At 34.0% G+C, this 14,218-nt stretch overlaps 1 protein-coding gene across 12 annotated transcripts in view; it reads right to left on the reverse strand.

Annotated features, from left to right (window-relative positions):
- The window catches only part of DGKB (diacylglycerol kinase beta), a 725,288-nt gene that overhangs the window by 460,743 nt on the left and 250,327 nt on the right, over positions 1-14,218 (reverse strand). For all 12 annotated transcript variants that reach the window (XM_060632583.3, XM_060632585.3, XM_060632581.3 and 9 more), the window contains 3 exons: positions 13,904-14,020; positions 4,029-4,102; positions 375-449 (listed from right to left, as the gene is read on the reverse strand). In XM_060632583.3, the coding sequence (XP_060488566.1) occupies positions 375-449; positions 4,029-4,102; positions 13,904-14,020 (266 nt within the window). The remainder of the gene's footprint in view (positions 1-374; positions 450-4,028; positions 4,103-13,903; positions 14,021-14,218) is intronic.

Consider the following 14,218-nt stretch of genomic DNA (forward strand, 5'->3'; position numbering starts at 1 on the left):
GCTAGCTTCTTCTTTATGGTAGATCTTCATTCGCTATGTAACAAGGAAAGGAAGAGGCGGTAGTTCTTCAGACAGATGGTCTGGATATTTAGGCAGCCAGCAAGCGAGTGTATGCGATTAGCGGTGATAGTAACAGTACTCCACGGTACTTAAAAGGGAAAAATATGTGCTGGAAACAGACTATTTTGAAAAATAGCATCTGCACTGCTTACTGTTATAGAGTTGATATTCAATGTTGTTGTTGTTGTTGTTGTTTTTTTGTATACTAATCTGGCTGTGTATTCAAATAACACTGTCTCTAGGTACATCAGGCTGCGTAATGTATTAATTACTATTAAACGAGTTAACGGTAACAATATTTTCCTTGGACTTACCCTGGCATTGGTCCGTTTCCAGAAAGACTGTAAACCTGACGAGGATTTAGTAGATACTGGAATTTTCTGTAAATTCTATAAAAAGGAAAATATGGAAAAAAAAAAAGACATTGAGTGACACTCCCCAATGTTTAAATAGTTATATAGATGGTTGTAACTAAATATATTTGAAAATTTTACATTAATAATATTAGACATACAGTTTTTTATAAGAACTTAGGGTTCTTTGAAAAGAGGCTTAGTAGCCAATATACAAGTAATATAGTTTATAATAGAAAAAATGATATTTGCATTCTAAATATGCATATGCATTTAGAATATTCTCCATCCTGCTTTTGAATATTATTTGGCTAATTAGATTTGAAATATATTTTTTAAGAATATCAGAATAAAATTACTAACATACCTTCTCCTAATGGAGCCCTATGAAATTTACAGGTTATTGGGCCAAGCTAATCAATATGAAAACTATCCCACATATAAAATGGGACTGGGCATGCTGTATGTGTATAGGTAATCAAAGAATGTGACCTCATCTGCTTAATTATGCCACATAAAGAATCATCTTGATCAGTCAGCTCACACAATTGCTAAACTGTTTCAACAAGCACGTATTTTTTTTGTTTATTTTTTAAATGTTTATTTATTTTTGAGAGACAGAGGGTGAGTGGTGGAGGACCAGAGAGAGAGGGAGACACAAAATCTGAAGCAGGCTCCAGGCTCCGAGCTGTCAGCACAGAGCTCAGTGCAGGGCTCAAACTCACAAACTGCAAGTTCATGAACTAGCCAAAGTCGGACGCTCAACCTACTGAGCCACCCGGATCCCCCTCAACAGGCACATATTAAATAATTTTTTTCTAAAAGAAATCAATCATCGTAAAACAAATGCAGTACAAACATTTCTAAGTAGATACACATCCCATATTGGTATTCTTAAATGAAATACTGAAATTGAAAGCATAATTTAGTTTTTTAAAGTTAGATTTCACATACATGGGAAAATTTTACCATATATTTTATAAACACATTCATACTATGTTTCCTGATAGAAACTCTTCAAAATCACTATGTAATATCTGTTTTTATCACTCCACTTCTAAATCTGCAATAATCTCACATTCTAGATCTTGATTAATTACATGATCTAGTGTCTCAAGAAAGACCTTAAGATTCATTCTTGGTACTTCTGGTACTTCTTTTTCCCCAGCACCTGAACCCAATGAGAGAGCAATTTGGCACCTGCTATCAGTAATGTCAATCAAACCTGGTTTTTCTGTCACTACCTTAGCTCAAGATTGCAAGCTGTCTCACCAGCTCCATAAAATTCTTGCTTATCCATCCTTCTTACATAGCGCTGGTTAAGTACAGTCATGTTGTTTCCATGATGAAAAGTTTCTGCAAGTGTCAAGTTATTTATAATACAGAATATTTTATTATATTTAAAATAGGTTACACCTTACCTTTCCCCTCATTTCCCTGAAACTTTAATCTCAGTGATTATCTCCTCGTTCCCTAAAAAAAGGTTCTCCTTTTTTCACCTGGCAAACATCTACTATATCACCAGCAACTCAAAAGCTACTTCCTGTCCAAAGAAACTTCTCAGTCTTCAGAGATAGTTATTTCTCCCTTTGAACTTCAACAGCATTTTTATTTTAAACATTTTTAGGTGGTCATTCATCTTGGGGTACTGCAGTTTATCTGTTTGTGCCTGCCTCCTTACGTGGCTATATTGTGGGTCTTTTCTCCCCACTTCCTAGTAGAGTTTGGATTCACTAAGGTTTTGTTGTTTGAATGAATGAATGAATGGTATGTGAACATTTTCACACCTGTTGACTGGTATGGAACACTTTGTGTAAATATATAATTTTGTAACCTTTTGCGAGTTATCTAACATATCAAAGTTAAAAACCAATTATTTATAAAGGAAACCCTGAATGGAAGATCATTATTTCTGAAAGATGATTCTTCTTCATTCACAAAAATTAGGAGCATTGCAGTATCATCCCTCCTGCCATTAAGTTTAATTTACTTCTGACTTTAGTCTATCTATGTAGTTTTTTTCTTAATGGGATAAGGGGAGTCAGATACTCTCTTAAGGTCATCATGCATGATCCATATTCTCCTAATTTGAAAGGAATGCTTTCCCTTTGAAAATATACCTTTTCTTTCTTTCTCTTCATACTTCATTTATCTCTACTTTCCAACATGAATTTAACGCTTACCTAATTCCATATAAAGAGTTTTTTTTTTTTTTGCAAACATCCATAATATATAAAGCTGACAGACTGTATGTAGTAAAGGAGAAAATAATTTTAGTTAATTATTTAATTGTGATTTTGTATCTCTAAAAGTGAGGTAACTGTTCTCTTTAATGAATCCACTTTTAATTATGAAGCCACTAGTAATTGAAAATAATTTCTATCATGTTTAGCAGAGTAAAAAAATATACAACTACATGTTGATAAAGGAAACAAAACTTTCTAAGCAGAAATAATATTTTGTTGATTGGAAAAAGAATAGCACTCTTCTTTTCACTAACATAAAGCTGGAAAGTTATATGGCAAGAAAAGAAATTATAAAATTCCATTTACCATGAAAACAATTCCACTTACCATGAGAATCACAATGCAAATTTCTGTTTTATTATCATAGTGTTTGTATGGATGCTTTCATCTCATTTTTTTGTTGAGATAAGTAAAGACTTCTGGAAATTATAGCAGACGCAACTGCATTTTTGTTTATGACGTGCCTTTTTATAAGGACATAAGATTTACTCTTCAATGGGATTTTCAGATATTTATTAATTATTATGATTTAATCATTAATGTATTACAAAAATGAAACTTCTGCATTGTCTGCCAGAATGCTGAGACACCTGATAATGAACCTTATTATAATTCAGATTATAATTCAGATTGTTTTCCTTAAGGATATATGGCATCACGTACTACAAAAACTCACATGTAGAAAATCATTTTAATACAATTTATCTAGAAGCTGAATATAAATTCTGTTCCTCACTACTTAGTGATGATTTACCTGAAGTCACCTTGTTGACCACTTAGAGAACCAATTTTCATTCAACACTATTTATGGAGCCATGTTGTATGCAAAGCTCTTTGTTAAGGGCTAGGGGTGATAGGGTAGAGAGAACTCAGATACCCAAGATTGATAATAAAAATATTTATAAAAAGCCATTATTATATTAATTTGAACTATATAAGAATAAGGAGAGATCATATCAATATATTATACATCGACTCTAGAATGATTTATTTCACATTAAAATTCGCAAACCATAGTGAATAATGCTTTAAAATGTCTTTACACTGTAATTCTATGGGGCACTTTGGTGGCATAGTCCGTTAAGCATTCGACTTCAGCTCAGGTCATGATCTCACGGTTCATGGGTTCCAGCCCCGCATCAGGCTCTCTGCTGACAGCTCAGAGCCTGGAGCATGCTTCGGATTCTGTGTCTCCCTCTCTCTCTGCCCTTCCCCCGCTCATACTCTGTCTTTCTCTCTCTCAAAAATGAATAAATATTAAAAAAATTAAAAATAGATAAAAGTAAATAAAATGTCTTTACACTCCAATTCTAGTTTATCTTTTACATACATATGACATAGAAAAGGAACCTGATTTTTAAAAACATACCTTTCTCCTTGTTTTCCACCACTTTTGGGGTTCACAAAAACTAGAAGTGGATGAGTACCAGGAACAGGAGTAATCTAGAAGAAATTTGGATAGATGGTCAAATTATTCACATTATGTATGAAAAGGACCCTTGTAATTTCTATTTCATGAAATATCAATTAGCAATTTTAAGAATATGGCTCTTCAGTTATGTAATTTGGGTGGATAGATAGATCTGTTTAACAACTCAATTGAACCCTATGTTTTTACTATATCAAACAGGCATATCCACACCACAGAGACAGGTAGGGTCCAGCTAGGTATAGGGCAGAGAGGAAAGTAGCTATGAAGAAGGAATGGTGATTGAATAGCCATGAGATGAAAACAAAAGGTACAATTTGCAGGACAGTGAGTAAACCAGACAGAATGAAACAGAAGATAGTGGGAGGAAAACGATTAGAAGAAAATAAAGGGATTAAATTATAGACAGGCCTGACTTTATAGATGACAGCTTCTTTAGAGGTTTGTGGCATGTGTGGAATCCATCTACCCAATCTCTTGCCAACTAGAATCTCAATAAGATGGTTTGAGGTCTCCTTCAGCCTAACCGCTCCCCTGTACACAATTTTTCCTCAATGTTTTCTTTCCCTGCCTGGGGAGTAGAAGACCAGTGAATCAAGTCTGTTTGCTAACCAGGAATCCGCAAACTGACTGTGCTCCTACTATCTACTGATACTGATTTCTTGGTTGAACAAGAAAATATTGCCTGTCCTAGTGCAGCTTATATTCTAGTCGAGACATAGACAATAAGCAAACAAATATGTAGTTAGCAGTAAAACATACCATGAAGAGAAATAAATCAAATAAAATGATAGCACTTTATTGGTGTGAAGGGGGTAAAGCTGTTTTTTGATAGGATGGTGAGGAAGAATTCTTGCATTTTGCCTGACTTCAATGTTAATAGGTAGACTCTTAAATGCATGTGTTCCTATTCAATCTACCACTATAAAAATTCTGTCTAAATACAGTTTGACAAAAAATATTTAGTAACAAAATATGCAACTACTGGAGCCCTCTTAATATTAAATTGAAAAGTTCTTGATCAGTTTTACTTTTTGAAAGTAGATTCAGGCTATCCTTTATCGCTCTTTTTTTTCTATCTCAGAAGGTATTCTAAAATATGTAATGAGACACTTAAAAACAACCATTTTACCATATGATATCCTTTCTTCCTTTTTGTTCAAACGACAGAAATTAAAATATTCTTCTAATACACTTTCCTCCAATCTTAAGTGAACTGTAATTTTTCCAGTGATTATAGGCACTGGAAAAATGTTAAAATCTTCACATTAGTTACAGAAGGCTGAGTAAAATATTCTTAATTCTTCTACTCTTACTCAACTTGTCACTTTCATCTATTGTATCCGTCTCTGTTTTGCTTTCCTCTGTAAAGAGGACAAGGGTTCCTTGTTCCTGGTTTGGTTCTAATTTAGGTAGGAGATAAGACATATAAAGTGGATTTGTAGTAACTTTCCTGTAGCAAACGTGTTCAATCAATTAACATATAGACAGTGCCTCCTAGGTTGCAGTGTGTGCTCTTCTCCCCTCATTTAAAAGCTAGAAAAAAGAAACTACACAAATACAACTTTATCTAAAGACTTATATTCAATTTGCTTTATTTTTTTTATCCTATTATAGAATTAGAAAGAACTCCTGAAGTTTGCACATTCAAAAAAAGTAATGGTAACAGATGTGGATTTTTATTTTTGCACCTAATTTGAATTGTTACTTCTTATTTTTAAATAAGGGTGAGAATCTCAAGGTAAATAAAGGTTTTCAAGCACAACATTAAGTCTGAACCCAAACACTCATTAAGATGATCTTCTCCAAACTCAACATTCAGCTTACAATTCTATTAAAATAAATTAGATTATATTAAATTCACACTGGGTCAAATATTTACAATGTATTTTTAAATATGTTTTGAATGCCTTTCAGAAATACGTGTATAATGGAATATTTAAAGGCATCATAACCATTTATCAAATAAAGGTTAGTAGCAAGCTATAGAACAACTGTGTTCTAAGGTGCACATTATTACCACCAAATAAATATCCCGCTAGAATACAGTCTATAAGATCTCAAAATACAAAAAAAAATGTAGATGTTATTTTTAGAGGTGGGTAAATGGATAAATAGGTCAAATGGATTAGAAAATAGAAGATAATTTAGATAAAGAACAAATTTAGAAGAACAGGGATGCTCTGTAAGCACAAAAGTCAAATATGCCAAATGGAAATACAGGAAGAATAAAATCACTTAGCAGTCTTTTCCTCGTATATATTCGTATCACAAAGTAGGCTTATGAAATAAGACTAAATACAAATAAAACACTGAAAACTTGAGATATCTATTTATAAGTTACCTGGCACTGTGGAACACGGCTTCTTCTTCTTCTTCTTCTTTTTTTTTTTTTTTTTTTTAACATTTATTTATTTTTGAGACAGAGAGAGACAGAGCATGAACAGGGGAGGGGCAGAGAGAGAGGGAAACACAGAATCTGAAACAGGCTCCAGGCTCTGAGCGGTCAGCACAGAGCCCAACACGGGGCTTGAACTCACGGACTACGAGATCATGACCTGAGCCGAAGTCGGCCGCTTAACCGACTGAGCCACCCAGGCGCCCCAGAACACGGCTTCTTTGATAATGATGTCAGATAAACTCCTGACGTAACACAATCTACATTTAAGGAATAATATGTGATTAAACACCAGCACCACAAAGACACTGGTGTGAAGGGATCATTTAATGGTGTTACACTGGAAAGGTCAAGGTTTTAAGCAAATCTAGCATGTTTTTCAAGCCCCTATTCAAAAAGCTTTAAAATCTGGCTACACTTTGTTACTATAAGAATACCAACCCACCAGAGTAAATTTGGGAGCCAGAAGACCAAAGATAGAATTCCTAAATTTGAGAGCACCAAAACTGTAGTCCTGCATGATCATTTTCAGGTCTGAGATGTTAAAAATAACAACTACTTTGTGCACTAATACTCCTGGAAGAAGGAGCAGCATCTTACTGTCAAAGACTGCCACTGTCATTTACTTCTCCTACTTCTCTTCATCTTTATCGAAAGAGCCCTGGGCAAAATTTTGAAAGACTGGCCCTTCCCATCATACCTGTACCTTGGAAGCTATTGCTGCTGTTTGCAGAATTTAAATACGTATTTCTTTTGAAGAGTTTTAGGAAGGTGTAACTTTTGGTGTCTTGCCATATAAGCATGCAAATAGTCTAAGTAGAAAAAAATGTGTCTATGTTTCGTCTATAATTGGAAGTTGCTATGGATCGAATTTTGTTTCCCCCAATTTTATGTTGAAGCCCTACCCCACAGTGTGGTGGTATTTGGAGAGAACCTTTGGGATGCAAGGAAGGTTAGATGAGAGTGGGAGCTTCATGATGGAACTAGTACCCTTAAAAAAGGAAGATCTACCCCTGCCTCTGCACACACAAAGAGGTAACGTGAGGACAAAGGGAGATGGCAGCCACCAATAAACCAAGAAAAGAAGCCTCAGAATGAAATATAACTTGTCACCCTGATCTTGAACTGTTCAGCCTTTAGAACCGTGATAAATAAATGTCTCTTATTTAAGCCACCCATCTATGATACTTCATTACAGCAGCCCAAGGCGACTGATACAGAAGTGTTTTGTGGAAACTCAAGATACACTCTTTAAAAAGGAAGCGTAACAGCTTCTAGTCATCTTCCTCTGGATGCCAGCATGAAATGTGATATTCCAAGGACCAGCAGCCATCTTTGCTAATGAGGTGACCTTGATGATGCCACAGATGGAGGACAGGAAAGATAGAACCAGCCCTGATGAAAATGTGGAACTGTCTTATTAGCCATACTTCTGGAGATCCTCCTTCTAGACTTTATTTACAGTAAAGAAAAATTGATGGTTAACTTCTCTAAACTACTGTTATGTTTTATTCGTTTTTGTTTTTGCTCTTTCTCCATTATGTGCTGCAGAACCTAATTGTCACTGGTATGAAAGATCCACAAGGGCACAGAATTGAATATAGATGGAACCAGGCATAGAAACTTCATACTTCATCAAACTTGTTAATATTTCTAGACCCTAAGTGAAGAACAGAGATTTGATATCAAAATTCTTGAAGAGAATCTGTATCTTATTTTATTTTACATTATGTTATTCTCCTTATTGAGAATGGGGATACTCATTATCAGTTAATCCTTTTGTAACTTGAAGAGTATGAAACGAGGGAAAAAATACAGGTATTACTAGATGTGATATTTTAATTACTTAATCCGATCTATTTGATTCCACATTTTATTTTCCTGGGAGGTCAATATCAGGTAAGAACTAACTTATCAAATTCAGAATTCAGACTAGAGGAACTAATTTGTATTGAAATGTAAATCATATATACTTAAAATAATTTAAGCAGATTAAAAGAATACAAAGTTTTTCTTTGTTTCTGAAACTCAATACATCTGATTTTGATGAATAAAGTTTTATGGAAATATCTTACACTAATTTTGTATATTTTGAAGTGATATTTTTATTTTTATACTTTAAAATAATTCCAAATTTACAGAAAAATTAAAAGGACTATTCAAATAACATTTTTTCCTGAACCAATTGAGACTGAGTTGATAAGATGATATTTTATCACTCTTGTTTACTTTAGATTTGCCTTTACACAAGAACATGAACATAACACAACTGTCTGTCAAAAACGGGAAGTTAACACGATTCTGTACTAGCTGCTTTTGTTATAAAAGCCATTACTGGACAACTGGTAAAACCTGAATGGAATCCAAGAATTAGATAGCACTAATATATCAATCTTTAGTTTACTAATTCTCTTTGAACTATATCTAATATAGTTTTTAATGTCATTAATTTTCAATTTTTATTTCATACAAAATTTTAAAGATGTAAAATTCAGTTATTTTAATTCTTTAATTTTTTTTAATGTTTATTCATTTTTGACAGAGAGAGAGTGAGGGGTGGGACAGAGAGAGAGGGAGACACAGAATCTGAACCAGGCTCTGAGGTGTCAGCACAGAGTGTGATGTGGGGCTTGAACACAAGAACTGGGAGATCATGACCTGAGCCAAAGTCAGATGCTTAAGTGACTGAACCACCTAGGTGCCCCAAGTTATTTTACATACTGATTTACTACCATCCTAAAATATTGTACCCTTTTCTAACAAATTTTGGTGGAAGGGGAGGGAAAACCAAAATATACATACATAAAAAAATTGTCAGCCTAAACTGATTTGTTCTTGGAAGTAAATATTTCTATAGCATTTGCAGTAATCTTAAGTGGAAGAATAGATAAGACAGGTGAAAAGCCAGTTGCTTTGTTTGAAGCTCAGAAGAATCCTGACCCTATCCTCAGCCTTCCATTGTCCCACTATTGTGCTTGAGGCATCTCTCTACAGAACCCTGGGCTTTTCAGACAAGGTTTGAAGATACAATGCAGTAGGAAATATGGTATAACAAAGACAATATTTACAAAGGGAGGAAATGCTCAAGATAACTGAAATCTTGAAGAATGGTTATAAATTGGATAAAGGGCATTCCAGGATGTGAAAGTTTATACTGGATTCTTCTCTATAGAGAAGAGAGCTAATCCCATGAAATCTTACTCACATAATGGGGTCATTTCATATAGTAAATATTAAAGGGCATGACTTGACTCAGACTGGTTTTGAGTCCCAGTTTAATGACTCCTTTCTCTCTCTATTCTCCCTCTTGGTAATCTCATTTCATATTAATGGTTTTAAGTACCATCAATATGACTTTCACTTCCAAATGTGCATCTATCCTCTGCTCTGAATTCTAGATTCACTTATTTGCCTGCCGACTTAACATCTCCACTTAGATGTCCAACAGTATCAGAAATTTCTGTCTAAAACCTATTGACACAGACCCTTCTCCATGTAAGTCACTGGCAACTCCATCATTTCAGGTGAATGGGCCAGTCATCTAAAAGATGCACCTAATTTCTACTTCGTAATAAACCCTACACACATCTATCAGCATATCCTGTTGCCTGTGTCTTCAAAATATATGGAGAATCCATCTCTTCACCTCTCCTGCTCTACTCTGGACATACCTCTATCCTACAAACCCGAAATAGCTAGTTAAAATCTCCAACCTAGACTCTTTGGTCCCTAACATTCTCAACGAGAGTAAGCCTTTCAACAGTTAAGTCAAGATCATGTTCTATTTTTCCATCTCTCTCAGAGGGAAAGTCAGAATTCTTATACAGGCCTTGGGGGCTCTGTACGTCTAGCTCCTCTTGCTTCTCTAAAGTAGTCTTCACCAGTTTCCATGTTGCTCACCCTGCTCCAACCAGTCAGTTGTTCTTGTTGATTCTAGAACTTGACAGGCATGTACTTGCCTTAGGGCTGCCCATCGCTGGATATCCACAGACTAAAGACCTCACCTAAGTCTTTACTCAAATATCACACTTTAATGAGGCCAAATCTGGCCATGTTACTTAATATTAGAGACAATTCTAACTCTCAGTCCTGACACTTCATATGGAACTCCATTTTTTCCATATTATTGATAAGCTAGCACATTACAACTATGGGAACAGGAACTCAGTTTAAAGGTTGTTGCATTACTTAAAGTGTAGAGTAATAATTCTGGACTTAGGGAGTTAAAATGACAATGAAGAGCTAATTATGGAAGAGCCAAGTGGCTTGAGGTTCCTAAAGTAGTCAAGGGGTGCATGCGCATGTGCGTGCGCGGACACACACACACACACACACACACACACACAGTCCAATCAAATAACGGGAAATTAATTGTATACACACACTATAAAGTCATTTATACTACACATGGATGTGTGTGTGTGTGTGTGTGTGTGTGTGTGTATATGTATATATATATATATATATATATATATATGTTTACAGTCTTGGTAATTAAAAGAATGAGATATTGCAAATAAGAAAAACAATAGGGACAGGGAGAAGCACTGTGGCAGGGGATGGCACTGGCTCAGTTTTACATGTTTAAATATAAAGGTTCCCTGTTCTTTCTAGTGTTAAGAGTATCACAAACTGGACTTTTTGGTTCTCAAGTGACCCTTTAATTTGGAAATTCTTCTCAGACAATAATTAGGGACAAGGAAACTTCAGTTGAATACAGTTTAAACCATGCTTCTGTTTCACTTATTTGTTCACATGCGAAGACTTACTGCATTTTTACATCTCGTGCGTGTTAGAAATTGTAGTTTCAATTACATTCGATCATATGTATTAAGTGTAAACCTATGGTATGAGCGATGACAAAGACAGAGTGCCTAACCACCTCTATTTGAAGTCCCCTAGGACCCGGGTTAATTAATGAGACTCATCCTAAGGTTATACATGATCTATTACTTCCTCTAATTAGAAATAATAATCCTGATCATTATGCTGGTTAGCTGGAAAGAAGTAAGATGAATGTGCTTAACTATGATTAATAGTCTTCTTTAAGCAGGGTAGATCTCTTCTGTCATGGACTTCTATGCAAACTGGCCTGCAACTCAATGCTTTTTCGTGATACACATTTTTTAAAACTCACAGAAAAATTAACTTTCTGGCATATCTTTTTATCTTTCCTGATAAAGAATAACCATGTTATTATTTTTAAGTTGATTCTTACAACAAAGTTTATTTTTCTACTTTGCATTAGCTATCCAAAAATTTATTCTTTCATTTTTTTTTCTATTTTCCCCCAAATTATGTGAATACCCATGTGTATTAATTTTAGTCCACACTGCTGAGGTGAAAGACTATTGCACATGATTTATATACCAACATTTAAAATTCAAAAAATTATTATGACAATAATTAAGGTATTTATTTACTCCTGTTTTATAAGGCTGGCGTCTACCCTGTCCTGACTAACAACTTTACCTGATAAATTCACACTCTAAAGAAAATTTAGAAAAGTTATTATCTGTTTTGTGAGATGCGATATGTCCACAGAGAAAGGCAGGTAGTCAGAACAAGTTGGTCAAGAAGTTAGCATTTATATACCTGTTAAACTTTGTTAACCAAGGAGGCCAGGTATCTTAGGAGTTAAACACATAAACTCTGAGTCAGACTGTCCTTATCAAACTTTGGCTTTACTACTGACTAAGTGGGAGGCCCTGGAAATAACTTTGCCTTTGAACATCAGTATCCTCATTTTGAAAGTCATGATAATAATGATGATATGCATTATATGTTTATTGCGAAAATTAAGGATAGTTATCTCATATGTTTATTGAGAAGATTCTCTTAGTAGGCATAAGATATTATCACAGTGTCTACCATATACTGTTTGACAAATGGTGCACGTTTAACTTTCATGTTGAGAAGTATGTATCTAGCCATGTGTGAAATGTACTTGATTTTTAAATTAATTCTCCATTCTGATATTTTCATCACTGGAACCCAGAATGACTAAAGATGTAATTAATCAACATTTGCAGCTGGTGTATTAGATTTGTAAATGTTGATATTTTTCACAAAAATTTAATAGGATCACTTAAGTTTTTTTTTTTTTTTATCCAAGTAGACAGACTTCATATTTGAGTCTTTCAATGAGATTGCTAAACATATAAAGATGACTACCAAAAAGTGTAGATCCTGATTTACTCTTTTAGTACTCTTTTAATACTCTTTTAATTTTACTCTTTTAATTTTTAAACTTTCTAACCAATGTAACAATTTCATCATTTAGAATTTCTTCTTTTTATATTTGAGTTTAATAACACTTAAAAAATTTCTGTTCACAATGTGTTTTATTAGATCAAAAACAAATCAGCAATCTGGTTATCAGTATTTAAGCAATTACTATTAAATTTTTAATGAGATCTTCAAAATAATGAAGAAACATGCATTGAGGCAACTACTATGTGCTCTGGACTGTGCTTCCAATATAGGGAAATATAAAACACATAATCCATAATATCATAGATAAAATAATTAATGAAAAGTGAAGATACAAAGTTCTGTATATTGAAGGCAAGAATGTGACAAAATATACTTTTGCTTGGTAAGTGGTTGGTAATTTTTTTTGGAGAACATGAAACTTGAAGCATATTGTTGTAAGAAAAGGAAATGAAAATTAGAAGAGAGAAATATATAGGTAAAAAAGCAAAAAAAAAAATGAATGCACAATGTCACAAAGATTTAGCCAACTTCACATGTTGGTTGGAGTGAAAAATAAAGGCAAATAAATACAATCCACACAATCTCTAGGATGTCTAAAAATGTAGGTTGAAAGTAATCTTACTGCTGATGTCCGAGATACTAGGGTGCTAAAAACAGATTTTGAGTTACCTGTGTTTATTCAAACTAGAAATATATATGGAGTTTTAATTTTGAATTAAAACTAAAGGAATATATGAATAAATCATAAACACCCTTTATGTTATTATTTCTTAGCAATAAAAATATCCACACACATGAAATTCATTTTATTTTTTTCCTAAACATTTTTTTTGCCACCAAAATGATTCTTCCAAATATATAAACATATATGGAGAAAGTAAACTTGTAAATAAATAACATGTATGCCTGTAACAAATGGTACATTTAGTAATGATTTGCAAAACCTATGGAATTGCAAAAGATCTCTTACCATTTAGTTTCAAATGCAGATAACGTCGTAAGAGATTAATATAATCAGAGTGTCACTCTGTCAATCAAATATAAAACCGTCATCTTGATAAATTAACAAAGATCTTTCTGAAGTCCTCTGCTGAGCTAATCGCACATTAAATAAATGTGTTGACAGCTGGACATATGTGCCTGTAAGAGCATAGAAGGAACAAATATGAAAGCCACTAAAATTTGATCGAAAAAGTCCTACCTGTAGGCCTTGGCCATCCACGGTCACGGAGTTGGCTCTTTGCATTTTGTTTTTGTCAGTCACTTTATTTGACTGTTGGGAACCACCTTTTTCCTTTTTCACTGTTGCTTGTCTTTCCTGTAAGGAGACAATCTTTTATAAGAATATTGTTTTCATAAAAAGGGGAACACAAAGACTTTATTGGCTACAGACTTGGGCCCATGCTCCTAATTTGGAGTATCTTAATGACTACTAAGAAATCTGTTGCTTGCAACAGTCCACATGATACAGGCACAAGAAGAAATATTATTTTCTTTAATTATCTTAAAGAAATTA

Source organism: Panthera onca, chromosome A2, assembly GCF_046562875.1.
Source record: "Panthera onca isolate mPanOnc1 chromosome A2, mPanOnc1 haplotype 2, whole genome shotgun sequence".
Taxonomy (NCBI): Eukaryota; Metazoa; Chordata; class Mammalia; order Carnivora; family Felidae; genus Panthera; species Panthera onca.